The 22185-nt window shown below is 36.2% G+C and overlaps 1 protein-coding gene across 1 annotated transcript in view; it reads right to left on the bottom strand.

The window, feature by feature from the left end:
- The window catches only part of GUCY2F (guanylate cyclase 2F, retinal), a 571373-nt gene that overhangs the window by 415034 nt on the left and 134154 nt on the right, over positions 1 to 22185 (bottom strand). Inside the window, exon 4 of the mRNA XM_044057284.1 lies at positions 8010 to 8094. Coding sequence (XP_043913219.1) covers positions 8010 to 8094 — 85 coding nt within the window. The remainder of the gene's footprint in view (positions 1 to 8009; positions 8095 to 22185) is intronic.

Here is a 22185-nt window from a genome sequence, read left to right as displayed (position 1 = left end):
CGTAAGGAGTAACACACAAAAAACACATTTTCTTGCCATTGGAGACTCCATAGTGAGACACACAGATGTCCCACTCACCTGGTTAGACAAGGAGAAAATCACAGTCAACTGCCTGACCGGTGCAGGATTCGTCAGATCACGCATGCACACAGGTGTCTCAGCAACAAGTACCATTATGATTTTGTCATAGTTCATGTTGGAGTAAACGACCTGAGATGTACCTCACTGGACTATGGGAAAGAGACACATGATTGAGGTCTCTGAGTATGTGTCCTAGGCAGTTATGTTCCTCGCACTGGAAGATGCAGATGTCTGTGCAGTCAGAAACCTTGTTCAAAGCCTCAGAGAGTACCCCAGCCTTGCAAGGCTACAATTCCTTCCACACCTTCAGACCACAAAACAAACATGTGAGAACCAAAGGAGGTGGTGTTTCTATCTATATTAGAGATAAATTTACTTCCTGTCTAGTTAGACTGGACAACTCCATGGAGTTATTCCAAGTTCAGGTTACGGTGGGTAAGACCCCTATTGATGTCATAGCCCATTATAGATCCTCCTCCATGGGTCATGATGCACACGATGCCTACTTGACCAAACTGGAGACAATCCAGTATTACTGAACACTCTGGTTATGGAGATTTCAGTTATCCCAGCATCAACTGGGAAACCTACGCTAGCCTAAACTTGTTAATGCAAAAGTTCCTTGACTTTGTTAAGTCATATGCCCTGGGACAAATTGTTCATACCCTGACAAGTGGAACAAATATACTAAATTTGGTCCTCAGTAACATGTCAAACAGATGCACTGCCATAACACTTGGACCCTCATTAGTTAAATCTGACCACAAATCGGTCACCTTTGTGCTAACATTAACACCAGAACTCACAAAGGGAGAAAGCAGACTAAAAAACTTCACCAAAACAAACTATACCCTCCTAGGTGAAGGTATAAATGCATTCCAAGCCTCACCCCCAGCTGGAAATGGTAACTACACAGAAGCTTACACTAAAGCCTTGTACAATCACTTGCATAAGTGTACAGATCTGGCTGTACCAGAAAGAATCAAAGTAGAGCCCCAAGTAAAAACAAGCCACCGTGGTGGACATCCAACATCAACAACTTTACAATAAATGCAAAAAGTTGCTCTCTAAGAAAACAAAGGTGAGGCCCCAACAATGGAAAAGCACCCTCCTCAGCCTCACCAGGCAAATAAGAGAACTTGTCAATTCCTCTAAGGGCTCCTTTGAGAAAAACTTAGCAAACACAGCCAAGGATAGCGATAAGGCCTTTTACAGCTACATATGTAGCCTGAAAGGTAGGACCCAAGCATGTACAGAACTAGTGACCAACAGTGTCACACACTCTGCCCACAAAGATAGCAAACCTGTTAGTGGATAGGTGTGGTGAAACTATCACTCCCTTATCTCCTCCAAACTTATCACAAACCTTCCCCCAAACACCCCCATCACCCTGCATATCTGATGAACAGGTCATCAAAGCCTTGTCCAAGGCAAAAAACACTGCCTCTGTGGGACCAGACGGCATCCCAGGCTGTGTTTTAAACAGGCTAAAACATGATCTAGCATCACTATTAAGTACCCTTTTCAGTCATTGTCTAACCAAAGGCTTTGTTCCTGTGGAATGGAGAACAGCAACAGTTATTCCCTTCCACAGTGGTGGCCTAGCAACAAACCAAGGGAATTACAGACCTGTAAGCCTGATCAGCCTCATCTGTAAAGCCATGGAATGAATGTATCATTATGGACCTCATAAATAAAGACATAAGACACTCCAAACCCTAGATGCAACACACTTCATCTTCATCAAGGGCAGAGCCTGCCTGTTAAATCTGATGGATTTCTCCAAAAATGTGACCAGGGCAAATCTGTGCACACAGCATAACTGGACTTGGCAAAGGCATTTGACACAATCTCACACTTGAGCGTTAGTTAGCAAACTAAATGTAAACCCCTTTGTTGCAAGATGATTTGCCAACTGGCTCACAAACTGGACACACACTATCAAAGTGGGAGACTCCATATCAACCAGCAGACCTGTCACCAGTGAGGTGCCACAGGGCAGTGCTGGGCCCCATACTGTTTGGTATATACTTCTCAGAAGTTCAGGTCAAAACTAAGGGCTTGTGGCTGATCAAGTTTGCGGACAACTGCAAACTGGATGCAATCACTGAATCCCCAAATGATGTCAGTATTAACTTCGACCACCATGTGTCTACTGTAGTAAGAAAGACTTTCTACATAGCACACTTGATTAGTAAAGGCATCATCTCTATAGCAAAGAAGGTTATAACTCTTCTATGTTCCACACTAATCCAGCCCATAATTGAGTATAACCCCTGTCTGGCATATACCATACAAAGTATCTGCAGCAACTGGAAAGACCTTAGAGGTTTCTAACAAAGACGATCAAGGGACTCCAGCATGTGCCTTACATAAACTAAAGTCCCTGTCACTATAATCTGCATCGTATAGCCTTTTTAGAGGAGACTTGTGCCTGGCTTACAGAGCAATCTCAGATCCAAACCTAATGAACTTGCTGCATATCTGTAAATCAAACTGGACAAGAGCTACCTATTACAGGGACCTAAATATCACCTGTGACTAAAATAGGACATGCTGAAGGGACACGTTTGTCTCCCAGCGACTGCTGCATCTTTGGAATAGGCTACCAGTTCATGTGAAACAGTGCACCTTTATGACACTGTTCAAGAGAAACCTGGACGAGTGGATGGGGCACCATAAATTCCTACCAGGGATAGCACCCACAACCCTCCTGGACATGGGCTGTCAGTGCTAAAGTCAGTCTTGGGTATTTACTAGGATTTCTATGGTATTACATTGAAATGAAATGACTAGGCTTGAAATGACCTCCAGGTTGATAGCCTAGTAATCTTCTATGATCCTAAGAAGCTTGTGCATGCCAACTACATTGTCTCACAAATTTAGGGAAGGGAAAAATTCCTCAAAACAACACAGCATTCTCAGGCAATCATGTATTTGGCTTTAATATAAATGAGGATGTTATTTCTGAGATGTAGGGTATTGAGGACACATCCCGAGGTGGTGGTGCTGCGGTAGCGTTGTCACCTCACAGTAAGACGCTGTCCGGTTCGATTCTCAGCTAGAGCATCTTCCACGTGGAGACATGCGTGAATGGGTGTACCTTCGTTGAAGGTTGTGCGTCAGAGCTGGTAACTCGGCACATAAAAATCAACTACCAATCATTAGCGGACTAGAGTTCCACTTTGGCGACCCCCAACCGGGAAAAGCCGAAAGACACAACAACAAGGGTATTGAAGACACATGGGGAAACCAGCTATCTGAATTAACTGTACTGCAACGAAAAATAATATAGATGTCTGTGTGTTACCTGTTAAATATTGTTAGTTAGGTGTGGATGAATCCCTAGTGGTGACCCAAACATTCTGTATTCCAGTAGAAGCTTAGACTCTGAAAGAGCTGGCTGGCAGGTACTGCAGTGATTTTTATGACTGGTTCACCAATTACAGGAGGTCAAAGAGATGTTTCCCATTCTGGCAAGAGTTGCAGTGTAAGTAAAGAATATCATGGATACCATTAACTGGGAGACATAGTCCTGTAATCCCAAACTGATGATGATAGCTCTTTGAGGTATGTGTTTGGGAGAATGCACAGGTCAGGTGAAAGGGCATTAGCTACAACCGTAGTGATGAGGAACCCATAGAACCAGCAGGAGTTGGATTATAGTCAGGTTAGGGCAAGGGAAGCACCATCACAGCTTGCATCTCAAATGATTTAGGCACAGATTGGCAAGAGTGCCTGCCAGCCTTTGTGTGCCAGTCTGGGAAATAAGCCAGAGTAACTCATCTTTTGGGATTAGCCAGGTAAAAAGGAGGTGGTCAAGGATGAGCCTTTGATCCATGGATCTTGCCATGGCAAGGGGCATTACATCCACAGCTAGATCGCAGTGATATATTCGACTGACATATCGTTTGATAAGTGTGTCATATCAACCACACTACATTGCCTTATTAACTATGGACATATATTAGTGATGGAAACACCTCAATATACTCAAAAATAAAACTTGTGTAATATATATAAACCATATAATAAAGTGTCTCCCAAGAACACAGGCAACTCAACTAGCTACATAACGGACACATGGCATTGGTTCACCTCTGTAAACTGCGTGCTTTTAAAACTGCTTTAAAGGACACATTACCATTTAATCCAGCTCCCCTATCAGCTCTTAATCTAATAATCCATCTGACTTCAGATTTTTCTGTAATGTTTTTTAAAATCACCCAGACAAGCATTTTCCTGAATATTTTCTATCAATAAAAATTTTAAATTGTGAGAGGGATATTCAACTACATGTTTCATTAGGGCAATAACAGTATCATGAGTTCTGATATGATATATATATATATATATATATATATATATATATGGTTCTACCTGACATAGCCGAAACCACACAACACCGACAACCACATCACCGACACCACATATTCGACAGTCCATAAACACGAAACCACACATAACCGACAACGAAATAACCGACGGTACACAAACACGAAACCCCATACACTGCACACACCACAATAACAATTATTAAAAACAAAACACATCCCCATTCCACAAACCACACACACAACACAAGCACACCAAAATCCTTACAAGCCCACACTAAACCTTACCCTAACCCTAAGGTCCGTCACTATCGCACACTTACCTACCCGCTCCCTAACCCTAACTCACTTAACCCGCCCTATCGCTCCCTAACCCTAACTCACTTAACCCACCCCTATCGCTCACTAACCCTAACTCACTTAACCCACCCCTATCGCTCCCTAACCCTAACTCACTTAACCCACCCCTATCCCCACAGACCGTCAATCTCCACACTTACCTGCCTCGCACCCTAACGTCCGTCACTACCGCATACTCACACAGCCTTTCCCCATGTCGGCATCCTCGGCGTTGGTGTTGTCATCCGTCGTGTCGGTCTTCTGCATTGTCGATGTTCTGCCACTCGCGATTCGCGTCGGTCTTCTTCACTTTCGATCTTCTGGAGCTCCGGATTCCGATGTCGGTCTTCTGCGCTGTCGACGAAGTCAGGTAGAACCATATATATATATATATATATATATATATATATATATATATATATATATATATATATGTTCCCTTCTCCACTCTTTAAAACTCTTGTTAGTTTCACCAACATAAAATGATGATCAGACTGTACAGTGTGCCAAATATACTATATGACACGTCTCACAGTTGGCCAACAATTTAAACGTAAATCTCTGTCCTGTATCAGGATGAATGAAACAATTGCTAATGTTAATATATTCACAAAGACTACATTTTAAGCATTTACCTACATTATGATTGTCTACTTCAGTACTCTGCCTATTCATAGGGAAGCACAAACTACATCTTAGAGAATTTTTAATAATGCACAATGTATAAACATTTGCATTGTAATCATCATGGCATAGTTATTCAATACTCCTAGAGCATTAGGTTTGTTGCAGATAATGTTTACTATCCTGTGAAAAGATAATGTTTATTATTATGTGAAAATATGTCATAGTGACTTGTAAAGTGCCTGTGATATTTTTTTCTTTGAAGTACATTGTCAACTAGACGTATTTTTGATTGGATAGTCAGATGTCTCCTAGTGAATAGGTAAACAGTGTTCTGATAGGTAGATTGACTTATTTATCTCATTTGATAGGCTATATTTGTTTTCTGTTCCTTTCCACTATATTTACTTTGATCTTAAATGTATAATCTATAAATATGTATAGCCTAATTATCATGACACTGTTATCCAACATTCTTGAAGCATTAGGACTGTTGAAGGTAATGATCACTGTTATGTGAAAAGATTGTATAGTGGTTTGTGAAGTGTTTGAGATTATGTCTCTAGAATATTTGCAACCACTCCATAGGATACTGTTACTATTGTGTTAATGCTAAATATTTTGTACAGCCTTGTCATTATGTCCATTGATTTTATCTGCATTTTTACTGTTTTATACAGAGAAGTATTTTTCCGTACAGATGATTACTGGATGGGTTGTATTATATGTTAACAGGACATAGAATCTTTGATGACAACTGATTGGACAAACGTATTATACTTCAGACTGGTTGTAATAATGCATCAATGTAAGCTGATAGGCTGTGTTGTACACTTTGGGGATTGGGTGATTTTTTATGATCAACCATATTTTGATTGGTTTATTATGATGTTCAGCCTGTCTATGATAGGTTGCTTTTGTTTTAAATATTGCAATATGCCGTTGTTTTATTAATGGTCTGATGAAGCAGTAACTTGATTGTAAAAGCACTAACCTTTTTAAATAAACAAGTTCCTTGGATTATTTAGCAGTCAGTTTATCCTACTTTTGCTTTTCCAGTGTTACTTTTTTGGAGGGTTTACCATATATCCTTGGAGCCAGTTTGTTTTTTATTAAAGAAATAAATATGTCTCAATTTCAATGATACCCATTTACTACAGAGTGAGAAATTCAGAAAGGATTCACAGCAACCAATGCAGTGCTTTATCTTCAAATCCAAAATTCTCAAATATGCCTTATCAAGTCAACATTTCTGTAAAATAAAATTACAGGAAAATATTTCTGTAGGGAATCAGTCCTCCTTGTTTCCTCAAGCCAATGACTGTGCCTCCACCTAATTCCCTTTACTTAAACAAAAATATATCTTAACAAAGATTACCCATCTTCCTCACAGACATGCAACCTCAAAGTTGCAGTTTTTACAGAGGGGGATATGGCTGTGCATTCCCCCACACCGAGATGACGGGAGAGGCTTACTCTATTAGCAAAAATATTGCTCCAGTGGTTCCTTATGGTTTACATATTCAGCAAGATCCAAAATGACAAATAAATTTGGATGATGTGAAATTTGCAAATTAGAGTTTATACATTTATATCCTGATATGATTCATAGAGTATGCCTGCACCAGCCGTATTCAGAATAAGTAAACTAAACATTCAGTGTGGTCTGGTTATTGACAAGCTGCATTTGATTCCACAAGAACAGAACATAACAGGTGTGTCATGAACAGATGCCTAGAAATAAAACCTTAACTATACCATAGCACAACAGTCTGTTGTTGATGTTTAAAGCAAGAACAACCAGAGCTAATGAAGGCCCACATTACATTAACAAATCTTACATTTGCAATTAAAGTCTCTTCAGACTGTATCTGAACAGATCTACATTTAGTGGTTTTGGAATTTATTCAGGTTTAAACAGAATACAATGTTAGAGTACAGAAATGTGAAGCTGTTTCAGATTTGTATTTCACTACAGCAAAAAATGAAAGATCTAGTTTTGATATAAATGCAAACTTAAATGTATCCCACATGTGGATATGAATACACTGAAATTATTTTCCCCCTGAATTTAAATATATTCAAAAGAAAATGCTTTTATTGAAATAATTATTTGATGTATAGATATTTACACAAACAATGGTAGTGTTTCTTTTAGTGTTCACTGCAATACAACTTCTAAACTTACTGCAGAACCAAATGGCTGTGCCAATTATGCTATCTGGTTTTACAGTATTTGGGCATTTTTCACAGGATTAGTAATCCAAAACTGAAGAACGCTGTCCCAGTCCAAAAAGACTTGGAGATTTAGCTATTACATACTGTACCGTGACTGCAGATATGCCACTTACATTTACTTAAGCTTAACAATCATTTATTTCATTGTAATTAACTCATATTACAGAGTTAAAAAATAAGTTTCACAGAACTATAATTATCTTTAGACTCATTGTGAGACTTTTGAAAAGGAAAAAAAGCTGTAGGCACATTTCTCACACATTGCAGTTTTATCAGTGGGCTAAAAGGAAATGCTTTTCATCATCCAGAGAGAGTGCACACAAACATGATAACAAATCTTATCTCATGAAAAATGTTTAATATATTTTGTAAAATGTAGCAAACAGATATTACCTTATCAAGTAAGTCAGTCCAATAATGACAAGAATTGACACAAAGACAGATAAGGAGACCAGCAATGCAAATCCAGGATCAATGCCTACAAAGGGAAAAAACAACACAAATGCAAGTCAGTTTCAGTAAGATTTATGATGTTTTAATGTATGATAATGTCATAAATCATACATTTAATTATAAATGAGATAAAAATGCACAAAGTATATTAACCTTGAGAAAATAACTTGCTTTAATTTGATTGCCTCCATGTTTACAGAATCTGAAACATGCTCTTGTCTGCAACACTTATGTTCAACAAGAAATCTGTTATAATGGAGTATGCACTGAGTGTATTATCTCATCATATTCATGTTTATATGTAAAAAATAAACTGAACCAGATGCTTAAATGAACCTTTAATGAACAGTTTGAGTGTTTTTGTTCCTCTTCGTAGCAGAACTTAATCAGAAATATGGCAGCCATTTTGTTACAAGTTTTAAATAGCCTCAAAGGCACCAAAACTCTAAGCATTTGAAGGTACATACACTCAAAAAAATCACAATAAAAACCCTAATGTTAAAAATAATAATCAATGCATTTAATAAATTAAATATTAAAATGTTAAGATATTGTTACAAATATTTAAAAAATCAAGCAAATTTAATCAGATGAAGCACAGTCAGTTAAAGCAGTTATACTTTGACAGCTTTTATTTTTTAAGATAGGCTTGATGAAAATAACATCATTAATGCCTAGTGGATTACAGGCATTAAGTAACAGTTGTCAGAACACTTCTCTGTTCAAGAATTACTTCCAAGGCACCCCCTCTATTACAAGGTGTAACTTTTTCAAGAATACCTAAAGTAAACTTTTTAAAATCATGACATATAATTGAGTGTTTATATAAGGCACTAGCCACAAACCCTTTACTGATAGCATAGCTGTGTTGGTAAATTCTATTCTGCAAAGGTCCTACTGTCTTGCTGACAAAAATGCCAGGCAATGTATACTACCCCTTAGTAGTACAATTATTTGCATTTTTGAGGGGAAATACTATAAGCAACACAGGGGTGTTGCGATGAAGACAGCTTTGGTCCTTGTTTTTGCAAACATGGTTTTATAATATTGGGAAACTACAAAAGTATTTGTTTTACCCCTCTTTTCCAAGGTCAAAGGTTACTTGTACTTTTCCTATCAGACCACTGATAGTTTGATAAAGTACTTAGACATTACTCTATACAAAAATTTATCTGAAGGGAGGAATGAGTCTAGGTTATTTAGAAAAGAAACTTATTTCAAATTCCTTTTTACACTTTCCCAGTCAGCACCCTTGGTGGAAAAAAATAAATATTGTTAAAGGACAGCTTATTAGACTCAGTAGGTTGATTTCAGATGATTTGCTGTTTAAACAAGAGATTGGTAAACTCTCCACTTTGTTCATTGATCATGTGTACCCCTTGTTATTGTTGGGGGATGTCAAAAACTGGATTCTTGAAGATAGACAGAAAATGGTCCCTTACTGAGTTCTCCCATACTGATAATACTGATTCAACTCAGGTTTTTGTTATTCAATATAATACAGACATTTCTTCTCTAAAAAAGTTATTGAATGTCACTGGAAGACAGTATTTGGTACTTTTGGGCTGCTTGACTGGTTGGGACAGCAGCCAAAATCTGTGTACAATAGCAGTAATTATTTAAAGGCTATTTTAGAAAAAAACATGATATACAAAATGTACCAAATAAGAATTGGGGTTTGAAATGTTGTGGGATGTGTAAGCAATGTGGATATGTTTTACAGGGGACATATTTCTCAGTGTCTGGCTACCCCAGATTGCTTTCAGTGAAGGAACATTATAATTGTAGTACTAAGGGGATAGTATAAATTGCATTTTGTTCCCCTTGCCTGGTATTTTATGTCTGCAAGACAGTAGGACCTTTGCAGAATAGAATTTACCAACACAACTATGCAATCAATAAAGGGCTTTGCACCTAATAACTTATATAAACCCTGAGTTATATGTTATGATTTTAAAAAGATTGCATTAAGTATTCTTGAAAAATTTATACCTAGTAATAGATGGGGTGCCTAGAAAGTAATTCTTGAACAAAGAGAAATGTTCTGGTAACTGTTACTTAACACCTGTAACCCACTATTAATGATGTTATTTCTATCAAGCCTATGTTAAAAATCAAAGCTGCCAAAGTATAATTATTTTATCTGACTGTATTTCATCTGATTTCATTTGCTTGATTTTTTTAAATATTTATAACAATATCTTAACATTTTGATATTTAATTTATTAAATGTATTGATTAGTATTTTTAACATCAGGTTTTTATTCTGCTGTTTTTGGTATGTGTAACACTTTTATAAGTTTGCAAATTTTTTGGATCGTATGTACCTTTAAATGCTTAGAGTTTTGGCACCTTTGAGGTTATTTAAACCTTGTAACAAAATGGCTGCCATGTTTCTGATGAAGTTCTACTACTAAGAGGAATGAAAGCACTCAAACTAAGTTAAAGGTTTGTTTAACCATCTGGTCCAGCGTTTTTTATTTTTTTATAGTTTTAATTCAAACGCTGTTTGGGTTATCGGTTACTCATGTTTATATGTAGATATAGTGATGTGTTTTAGTTTCTAAAATCTCTTTCGGTTAAAAGTAGCATTAACACTGGAGAATGCAAGAAAGTTGTTTAAGTTTAACAAGGAATAAATTATTACTACATGAGACCTTTTCCCAACATACACAGCATTATAGCTGTGGGGGTGATTTTATAAACAGCTCATAAAACATGCTGGAGATAGTTTTAATTGTACAATAGTTTGTTAGCTGGGTCAAAGCTGTTCTATCTCAAAAGAACAGAGGACCTAAATAAATTATTAAAGAAGCTGTGCTAAAAAAGAAATGGACCACAAAACTAATTATCAGTATCCAGGAGACTAGTATATAAATTTGCTTACAGAATGTATAACGGAACAAGGTAGCAAGGGATTTTTCATTACCAGCCTTTCAAGACAAGTGTAAAAATTCCAGACCTGATATGATGTAGTCGTATGTTTTAGAGTCCATATACAATATATCTGGGCTGCATGCGACGTCGATTTGAATGAATCCAGATATATTTCATGTAGTGCATAATCATGTAAACGGCCAGGGAACAACCTGAGCTGCAGGAGGAGAGCAGCATCCGTAATCAGTGGCTGCATGTCAAGGTGAAGGTATGAGAACTGGCTAAATTGCATTGGAAGACTAATTATGAAGCTTCTAGTTACCCCTGATACTTAAGTCCTAGATGCACTGTGACATGATCACTACAAAACAGTACTTAAAAGCTGCTGTGTTTTAAAAAGTTTGAGTCTTACACTTAGGTCATAAAAAAACAAAGCTTTGTGAACATGGCAGGTTTAATGAAATCTGTGCTGGAATGGCAAAATGTTTCTAGAAAACATTTCAATCTAGCAATTCTGAAATGACTTAAAATGTAATACCCTGGGAGAGATTTTTCAGCAACTAACATACTAAGCTGAAACTCTAGCTAGGACAGCAAGATCCCAGATCTGCATATCAATGCAGAACTCTAACATTACTGTTCCAGAAACAAGCTTGCTTAGAGAAGGAGTGGTCAGCTTTGGCAGATGAAAATAAATATCAGGGAAGCCAGTGTCCTTATGTTTTCCAAATATGTGGATGTTTTAAAGACCCCATAAAGGTTTTACTGGAAAAGGAAATAAATGATGGAATTGCCAGAAATTAGGGCACATCATTAGTAGACCTCTGCAAAAGCAGACTGGTACTGGGAATTAACCAAAATGTTTCAGTGCCCATTCATTCTTATTAAGAAGTATAAGGGAAACATAAACAAAGTGTCAACATGGTATAAACGCATGACATAAAAAGTAGGCAGGCATCGCTTATAATGCTGAAAAGATCCTTGAAGAAGTGGTGATTGTCCTACTCTGAACAATTGTGTAGCCATACTTTTTTATGGTGTGGACAAAAGGGCTTCTTCTTGTATTTCAGAAGATAGAACGGATGCTCTAAGACCTTTGACTACCTCTGGTTCCTCAGAAAAGGTTATTGATTTTATGCATAGTAGATTATGTCAACAGATAGTCAGATACAGGCAGACAAGGTGGCAGATGCCATGCAAAGAATTTTCTTCTGAATATAATTCAGACAAAAATGATGACTGACCATTTGTATTTATTAATATTAGACGAAGTCTGAAGAAAAACTGGTCCGGTGCAGAAATGTCCGATATCATACCACACATAACACTACAGGCTTGTAGAGAACTTTCACACTACCCTTAAAACCATGTTGCAGACATTTGTAGTACATCATAGTTAGGAAAGGAAAAATGTCCATCCATCTGATCTATGCATATTAAGAGATGTCCACTGCGACTACACGGTTCTCCCTCTCCAAGTTTTTGTTTATGCAGTGTGTCCAGGTACAATTCAGGAAGATATAATTTTAAAGTGTCTTCTGGAGTAATTCCAGAGTGCACTAGTGTTTCAGCACCGGCTTATTAACTCATCCTTGCTGATAATTTTCAAAATGATACTTTACACTCAGAGCTGTTTTGCCTTTTTCCCAGGAGTTGTACACCTTGGATTATGATTACATAAGTTAGGGTGGCTGTGTCCACTAGATTCAGTAGTACCCCTTTTCTTATACTTTGAAAAAAAAAAAAACACATTATTTCAGTAATTATTAGTAGGTGAAGTTCACATTTAGTAAGTCAGTTGGAATCCCTCTTTTGTATGACTAGAATGTGTAATAGCCAATCATCATATTAATGGCATTACTTAACAATGGTCTCACATGATGCATTGCTAAGCCTTCCTATTTTAAAGACTTCAGGTTTGAGATGAAGGTCCTACTTAATGTACTATATTTTGTATTTTCCATCCCAAAGAAGAAAGTCAGATAAGTGTGCTCACACAGGCACATTAACAAGGCCTAAACTAAAAGACTGCAGCAGGCCAAACTCAGGAATAACCAAAAATTCGTCACTGATCATAAAAATAAAGATGTAATATTTCCTGTTGGTGTTGTCATCTACTACTTCCATGTAAATGTTACTTTAAGGTTTAAAAATTGAAGCAGACAACTGCAAGTTAGTAGGACTAAAATGCATCTAGTTCAAGATACTGGGAAAAGGTTATTTAAAATGGTTTACTATGGTAAGGTTAAAGTGTGTTTGGTTGAACCCACTTCAGTCGAAGTCCTGAGGGCGAATGGTGACAATGTCAAACCCGACATTGTCTAAGTACGAATCTCACCCCTATCTTGACCCATGTTGAAGCCCATTTCGAGGTCGAAGTTGAGTCGTATTTCAACAATGTCGGAATTCGACATTGTCATTTTCACGGATGTGGGTCGATGATCCCATCATTCGATGGGGTCTGGTTCGACCTCACCATAGTAAGCCATTTAAAATACGTAATTTAACAAAATTCAAGGATTATATTTCAATAAATATGACTCCATAAGAGTGCAAAATATTTTTTATCTTAAGGATGATTTATCCTGTCTTATGTTTGGAATCAACTTAATGATTCAATATATATATATATATATATATATATATATATATATATATATATATATGTATATATGTGTGTGTGTGTGTGTGTGTATTTCAGAGTAACATCCCTATGTTTTGCCCCATCTTTCTCTCTGTTTTCCCCTTTTGCTTTTCTCTTCCCATCTTGGCTAGCCCAATCTCACTATACTTGCATTTTGCCTCATTTTATTGTTTAGTATCTGTGCCACTAGACACACTGTAGTAAATTAAGATCTATTTTATTATAAATCAATAAATGAAAATCTTAGATTGAGGGGTAGTCCACCTGTGGATTCTCTTAACAGAGCCATTCTACTGAAGAGCAACAGAGAGAAGTTAAACAGTAAACAGCAGCCCCAAGAGTCAGGCTGATGTTTTTCTAAGGGAACAAGAAGTAGAACTGCCTGGAAGGGATCCCTGATAGACAGGGAGAATGGTTCTAGGACAGAAGGATGAGGGGAGGAATGGCCCCAGTCAGACTGATCTAATTAATATGCAGTGGGTTAGCAAAGATGAACTGATTGGCTAACCTTTCTCAAGGTGCAGCTCCACTGTTTCATGTAAACAGTATTCATGGCATTATGCCCACTAAGCATTAGAGGAGATAACAGCTCTAGAGGGTAGTTCCAAAAGACTATGCAGACTGATGGTATGTGAGACTTTCTGAGCAGAAGTGCTTGAGAGACCAGGGGTATCCAGGCTTCCAGGAAAAAGAGAGGGACAAGGAGGACTAGCAAGATATTATGCCTCATATCATCAAGCAGCAAGGTTGCACTTGTTTGTTGCAGCAGAGCTGTCAGGCCATCATCCTACAAGAGTAGACATTTTAGGAGATAAGCAGGTCAATTTTGTTGGGATAATGTTCTCATAGTAAAGTGAAATGTTACATAATTTTATGAATGACTTAAGTTCTTTGTTACCAGTTTAGTAGATATACATTGCTAATAAAAAAGTTACTATTTCAGTCAGGCTAGAAATACAGATCTTAACTTAAATTGTTAAAATAGGAGACAATGAGTGCTTTACAAATATAGCTATGGGTTTGTAATATCAGCAAAATGTCTGACATTTTAAGCAGTTTATCTATGTAATTCTAGTTAAATGTATGAGAAAAACATATCATGTTTAAGTGAGTACATTAATGCATATATATACTTGTTTATAGCTCTGAACCACCTTTTCCCTATACAAATAGCAGTTGTTATTTAGGTTCTAAAAACATATGTATAAAACTCGCCATGTTTAGCAAGTACTTTACATAAATACATACAAATATTTCAAGTACAGGCATTAATACCCTTCTAGCTTGCCAATATACCAAAACACTTGTTCCCATAATAGGTTTCCAGGCTGTTCTTAACATATCTAAACCAGTAAATGTCAAATAACCAGAGAATGCTGCTCACAAAGGCAAATGCTCTTGTTTAAACAAGTGAGATTTTAAAAATATATACGTAAATCAAGAGCAAAGTAAGGACCAATTTTCAAAATATTTATGACTGAACAGTTTATTATAATAGTTGATAAGCGCTTTCGCTATGTAATAGCTTCATCAGAGCAAATACCATTCTGTTATACAAAGTGCTTAAATACTAAAATAAAACATTCAATTCATTCAAATCAATCAATCATTAAAACATACCAATTAACTCCTTTCTAAAATTAAAAGGGTGATGCATGAATAAAATGCATAGATAGAACTTTAAAAATACATAAAATTATTTCCTATCTACTCTAACAAACATAAGTTAAATATAAGATATATGCGTAATTCATAAACTGGGTAAATGCACATGCAAACTAAAAATAAATATAAATATATGAAAGATATACTATCTACATATAATAAACTTTAAATTAGTGTTTAAATATATGTTAAATACTAAAACTAAACTGTATGTATGTATATGTATCTCTAATATAAAATTGCATCAATAAAAAAGGCTAAAAGATACATATACATAAAAATATATCTATTTATATCTATTTAAAGCCTATATACATGGATTTCTTGAATTATTTTATATGTCTACGTTGCCTGAGTGTAGGTTTTATTGATACTTTGTCATTCAATCCTGAACCTCTATCTGCTTTTAACAAAGTAATCCAATTATTCTCCTTTTCTTCAGTACATGATACAATATTTCCTCCTCTCATATCAGGCACAATTACTTCTAATACCCTGAACAAGAATTCATGGTGAATGTTATTTAAATGTTATTTAAAAAAGTGTGCTTAGCTAACGCTTTTTGCATATTATTTTTTCTAATGCTATAAATGTGTTCCCTTATTCTGTCACGTAGTGGGCGATTTGTTTTCCCCACATAGAATGATGAGCATAATTTGCATACTGCTAAATAAACAACATTAGCAGTCATACAATTGGCATCAACTTTGAAGTAAAATGTTTTACCATTATCTGGGTGGTGGAATTCTGTATTACTATCAATATAAGTACAGAAATTACAATGTCCACATTGTTTTGTATGGCCTGGATTAATAGGAGGTTTATCCTTCTTAGGATAACATAAAAGCCTTTTCAGATTACTTTTATTCTTATACAAAAAAGAGGGTTTTTCACCAACAATCTGATGGATGTGTTCATCTGCCTTTAATATATCCCAATGCTTACCAATAATTTTCTTGACCTCAAAAAGGTCTGTTGTATAACAAGTTGAAAATTTCACATTTGATGGCACCATTAGTTCATTGGTTTTAATAATATTTTGTAATGGGCCAAAATATGGTAGGCCTTTGGTGTCATGTAAATCGTATACTTCACTGATATACTGATTAACCTCATCAGTTTTATAACCTCTATCTAATAGTCTATTTTTTAGGTTTAATAAATCACTTTCTAGGCCATCTTCCAATGGATTTAATCTAGAACATATGATTAGAAAAACTCCTACCTGGATCTACCCATATACCTAACTCCTAAAATGAGTCTACGGTTTCAATCAGTGTGTGTTGTATTAAATATTCACCTTTCAATTTATGTCTCACAAATCTCATATGTTTAGTTTATGATGTATTTTTTAGAATATTATTCTCCTCTGCCCAAATGGTCAATTTACTCAAGTTATTTTTCAGACATGCCTTACCTGTAACACATGTAATCAGTTCACCCAATTTCAGACCATCTGCATATAGACTGTAGAATACCTCAGATGAAAAAGTTAGGTCTAAAAGATGCAATCTAAACAAAAAAGGGTCTAGGATAGAACCCTGTGGGACACCCTGACTATAACCAAGAATTTCACATGTCCAGTGGCTGTATGATAATTGCCATGTCCTATCTGTAAGCCATGCAGCTATCGATCTTATCAAGAGTACATCAATACCTACTTGTTCTAATTTATTGATCAGTGTTTTGTGTATGACCCTATCAAATTCTGAAGTTAAATCTATATAAATTAATCACAGCACAATTTTTCATTCATAGCTATTATATTGTTATAGAACATCATCTTACAGATGGTAATCAATCTATTCTCAACATATGCATGCTGATATATGGTTTCAAGTCCCAGCTTATCCAATTCTAAAAATAACTTATCCAATATTACCTTCTCCATTATTTTTCCACAACATGAAAGCAGACTTAAGGGTCTATATGACTCTGGGTTTGTCCTACTCCCCTTTCCCTTAAATACAGGTTTAATAAGGGCATGTCTCCAATCTTGAGGAATCTCCCCATAATTATATGACCTAGTGAACAGTAGATATAATGGTACCATAAGTTCTTACTGAAGTTTTCTCTGGTCATTGTTGCTAATTCTGTCTCCTCCCTATGCTTTGTTTGGAGTTAATTTGTCCAGTTCTTTTTCAGTGTAATCTAATTTGATTCCAGTATCTGAAGTTACCGGGATGTCACTAAGACAACTTCTAACCACTTTTGTGGAGCCAAATTGTTTTGCATAAGATTTTGTGAATATATCTATAATCAGTTGTACCTGAGAATACATTTTAGAATCTTCACACAGTTTATCAATTTGTATGTCTTTACTCTTTCCACACCTTATGTATCTATTAAAAAGTTTCCTATTATGCTCACTATCTTTATATACATTTTCTTCACATTTTTCTAAGTTTTTGTCTCCCACTATGCTTAATCTGTTTGTCCAACTTGTTTATTTCGGTTTTCAAAATTGTATTTCGACCTCTCTTCCATTTCTTATATTTTTGTTTCTCACCTTAACCAGATATCTTGTTCTAATAGAAATGTATCTCCCTGACATTGTATGCCTAGATCCTGATGTTAAACATTTTTTTTTTAATTTTGCACTCAATTTATCTTTCAAAACTTTCCACATTCCATCTGCAGTTTTCCTACTGAACACGTCACTCCAGTTAGTTTTATCTAGTGACTGTTTTGCTTTCATGTAATCTGTAATTAATCTTCTGTGAATTGGTTTAGATTTCAGTTAAAGTAAAGTAAGTAAAGAAAGAAGGAAAATTAGAAAGGGACATTAGAGAATACAAGGAGGATGTAGCATATCCCAAACCCAGACCCTTGCACAGTTTCAGGGAACTGAAATCAAGGGGAGGGGAAAATATGTTTGGTACATATGCACCTTTTTCAGGGGCAGATTTTAAGGCCAGACAGACTATATATGATAGGGGTATCCCTTTAGAATATCCACCATTGCAGAGATCAGACAGGATAAGGAACAAGGAACAAGTCTATTACAACTATTACACTCACAGAGGGAACCCAAGGAGGAAAGTATGGAAATAATTACCCAAAACTATGACACTATTTTAAAACATGATAATATTTACACTTTTAAATTATAAAATATTTAATTATAGTGGCTTAGAAATGAATGTTGAACATTTTGATTTATTTTCAAAAGGTTTTAAATGTATTACCTCAAGGAAAGCAATTATTTCTAGAGCCATAGTTGATTTGAAACTTTTTATTAGGAAAAAGTATTTGGCTTTTTTTTTTGTAATGAATCAAGGGACAGGCAACTTCATATACCTTTGTGGAAGAAAAGCACCTTCAACCTACCACTCTACCCTCAACTTAAAAACTTGGAGAATATTATGGAAAGGGAAATCGGGAAAGAAGTCAATAACCACAGAGTTTATCCCAATCTTTTAAAGAAGAAAATAATTTATTATATTCCCCTAAACATGATAAAACTGTGCGAATTATGCAACCAGATAAGGGGGTGGTATGGTTTTCATGGATAGTATTGTGTATGAATCTAAAATGAAAGAATTGTTGAGTGATACTAATAAATATTCAAGGGCTTCTATTAATGAGGTGAATATAGCCAATTCAAGAATTTATGTAATGCTTAATAATTTGTTTTTGGTGGGTTCAGTTAACCTAGATACCTTTATTTTTTAACCAACAAGAATCCAATGGTTTCCTCAGTATTTGGGATTCCAAAGGTCCACAAGGACCATTTGGACCCACCTCTTTGATTAATAGTGTCATCAGAAGGCTCTATTACAGCCCTTTAGCAAAATTCATGGATGTCAAATTAAAACAATTATCTCTTAAAGGCCCAGCTGTGCTTAAGGATTCTTGGTATTTTCTCAGCCAAGTAAAACCTAGTCGTTACAGAGAGGAGATGCTATTTGTCACCCTAGATATTGTGGACCATTTTGGATCCATTCCCCATGACACAGGCCTACAATGGTTGGAGGATTCTATGAGAAAAAATGGTCTCCTCAACCATAATGATTTTACTAATTGCCTGTTATTAATGGAAATAATACTCAAGAACAGTTAAATGTATTATGAAGGTGAGTTTTACAAGCAGAATAAAGGGGTGGCAATGGGGGATAAATGTGCGCCAACCTATGCTAACATAATTTTGACTTGGTGGGAGACTAAATTTGTTTTTAACAGTGAATTTAGTAGTTGTTGGTCCTTTTACAAGTGTTTTTTGGACGACATTTTTATTTTTTGGACAGACAGTATGGATAGATTCCTAGATTGTTTGACCTATTTAAAAAGTACTACTAATTTCTTGGACTTTACTTACAATATTGACTACCAGGAATTAACCTACTTAGATATTTTTCTTTCCAAGAAGAATGGTATTTTTTCTTCCAAGGTACATAGAAAAAGTACCTTGTCAAATTCCTACCTTCATTATGCTAGTGGACATCCATTTTCTCAAAAGAGAAACCTTATAAAAGGTCAATTAGTTAGGATTAGTCGTATGACATCCCTCGACAAGGATTTTAAGATAGAATGTTGTTTTGTTGGTGACATGTTCAAGGAAAGGAGATATCCCAATTGTTTAATTCATGAAGTCACCTAAGAAGTTTTTGAAGGTATAAAGAACAGATCTGCTCCAATACTTGGAAAGGACCAATTTATGCTCATCCCCTCAGAGATTACTAATAATACAGATTTTTCCACAGATTGGGATGATGCTTATACCATGGACTTTACAGGTGATACAGGGATTATTAGGTGTGTTATTAATAAGGAATGGGAAAAATTTAAGGAATTTTCAGATCTGGACATTTTATTTAAACAACCTTTAAAATTTACATATAGGAAGGATAGAAATGTCAAGCATTTATTTGAGTTTGGGTGTGGGCATGTTACACAAGGTAATCACAGAAAGGTAGGCACTTTCAAATGTGGTTCATGTTCACAATGCCCCTATATATACAATGGATCTTTTATAGAAATTGTTAGTAGGGACCAAAACATTAAGAGTAACTTCAAATTCTAATACTAGCGGTTTGGTTTACTTGGCCCAATGTAAGCAATGCAATTCATTTTACATAGGCAAGATGGAAAGAAAATTAAAGATGAGAATTTATGAGCATCTTTATGAGATTAGGAAAGAAAACATAAACAATGCCCTGTTCCATCATAAAGAAGTGTGTTCACAAGCACCATTTTTATTTTTTGTATTAGAAGTTGTGCCTAAGGAAATTAGAGGGGGCATGTGGGAGGCCAAACTTGAATATCGAGAGCTTTATTGGCAGATTGTACTGGATGCCACATGAAATCCAGGCCTGAATGATATGCTTTCCATTCTTCCAGTTCTCAAATTAAGAGCTGCTAAACTTTAATTTTGCCATATGGTGATTTAGATGTTAGTATAAAAATTGTTCAAATTACTGTCATCGTTCCAGTCACTTGTTTATTTTTTATTTTTTAATTCATTAATTTAATTGTTTTAAATTGTCAGTCAAGTCAATATATGTTAAATGGATTCACTTCATTACACTGAAAACTCAGAACACTGAAAATGAGAAAACTTCATAATATAGAAGACCAAAACACTGAAACTTCAAAACACTGAAAACTCAAAACACTGAAACTCAAAATACTGAAAACACATATCATACATATACTGAATTTAGACAACATAAATCATAGCACTTTCTGCCAAGTGAAAGCAGGGGGGCAAGCCCCCCTGCACCCCCCATGTGGGGGGTTACGCCACCATCACCCCCTGCTACTTAAATATATCAACTGCAAGATTGCACTTATTGTAGTGAAGTGCAATCTTGGAGGTGATATATATATATATATAAGTAGCATGGGGTTTGGGTGGCGCAGGGGGGCTTGCCCCTCTGCTTACATTTGATGGAAAGTGCTACGATTATGTTATTTAAACTCAGTATATGTATGATATGTGATGCTATGTAGTCCAATCTCGCCTACATTCTTACCCATGGGTTCGGAGCCGAACCTCGGCTCCGACTCGGCCATAGTCTAGCTCGAAGTCTCTCAATTGGCTGGGCTAAGAAGGTATCCCATGCTGCACTGCTCCCTTTCCCCAGATCTCGTTTGCCGCTCGTGTAGCTCGGACGTGGTCTCGCTCTTGGCTGTGGCTAAGTATCACTTTTGTCTTTATTGACAGTTTTTTGCTTCAAAAAAAGCTGTTTTCATAGCTGTGTGTTGTGTGTGTGTACTGGGCTAATACTTGGTGTGAAATTTTTTTCTGGTATTATTGTCTTTTGTGGTGTCCCGCTAACTGTTTCCCCTATGGACTAGACCTGTTTCAGTTAGAGGACCTAGTCCGTCCCTTCTCTGTGTTGCTTGTTTAGTGTTAGTAGGTACCTATCCCTCGGGCTAGGACCATTTAAGTTAGAGGACCTAGTCCTTTCCTTGTGTTCCTGTTGAGACCGATTACGTTAGAGGTCTTTGTAATTGTCTGTTGGTTTTCTTAGTTCCCGCGCTTTATATATTAATGGTTGATTGTTATTAACAATTGGTGGTTTCTCTCATTCTGTCTAAGGATACGAAAGAGCATAAGCCCTCGGGCTTTAAGAAATGTACTAAATATGATTATAAGATGTCTATCACTGATGGACACTCTGTTTGTGTTTATTGTCTGGGGGCTATTCACCTCCAGGAATCTTGTAAATTTTTCCATGCATTTAGCCTGCATGTTCTTCAGGAGAGGAAGAACAAACTAATTTTGAAAGGACTTTTGAAACCCTCCTTCGAGGAGGATTTGGGAAGGGCTTCTAGCTTCAAGTCCTCTCCCTCTAAGGGTAAAACTTCTAAGGCTAAAACGCATTCTCTGACTCCATCTGTATCCTTGGAGCCTCCATAGAAAGTAGTGAAATCTACTGTGGCATCCTCGGCTCCACTGTCCTCGAAGCTGCAGGAAGTTAATGT

Source organism: Protopterus annectens, chromosome 15.part0 (assembly GCF_019279795.1).
Source record: "Protopterus annectens isolate FY-2018-M chromosome 15.part0, PAN1.0, whole genome shotgun sequence".
Classification (NCBI taxonomy): domain Eukaryota; kingdom Metazoa; phylum Chordata; order Ceratodontiformes; family Protopteridae; genus Protopterus; species Protopterus annectens.
The sequence above is the reverse complement of the archived record's forward strand: the minus strand, read 5'-3'. Positions and strand labels throughout refer to the sequence as shown.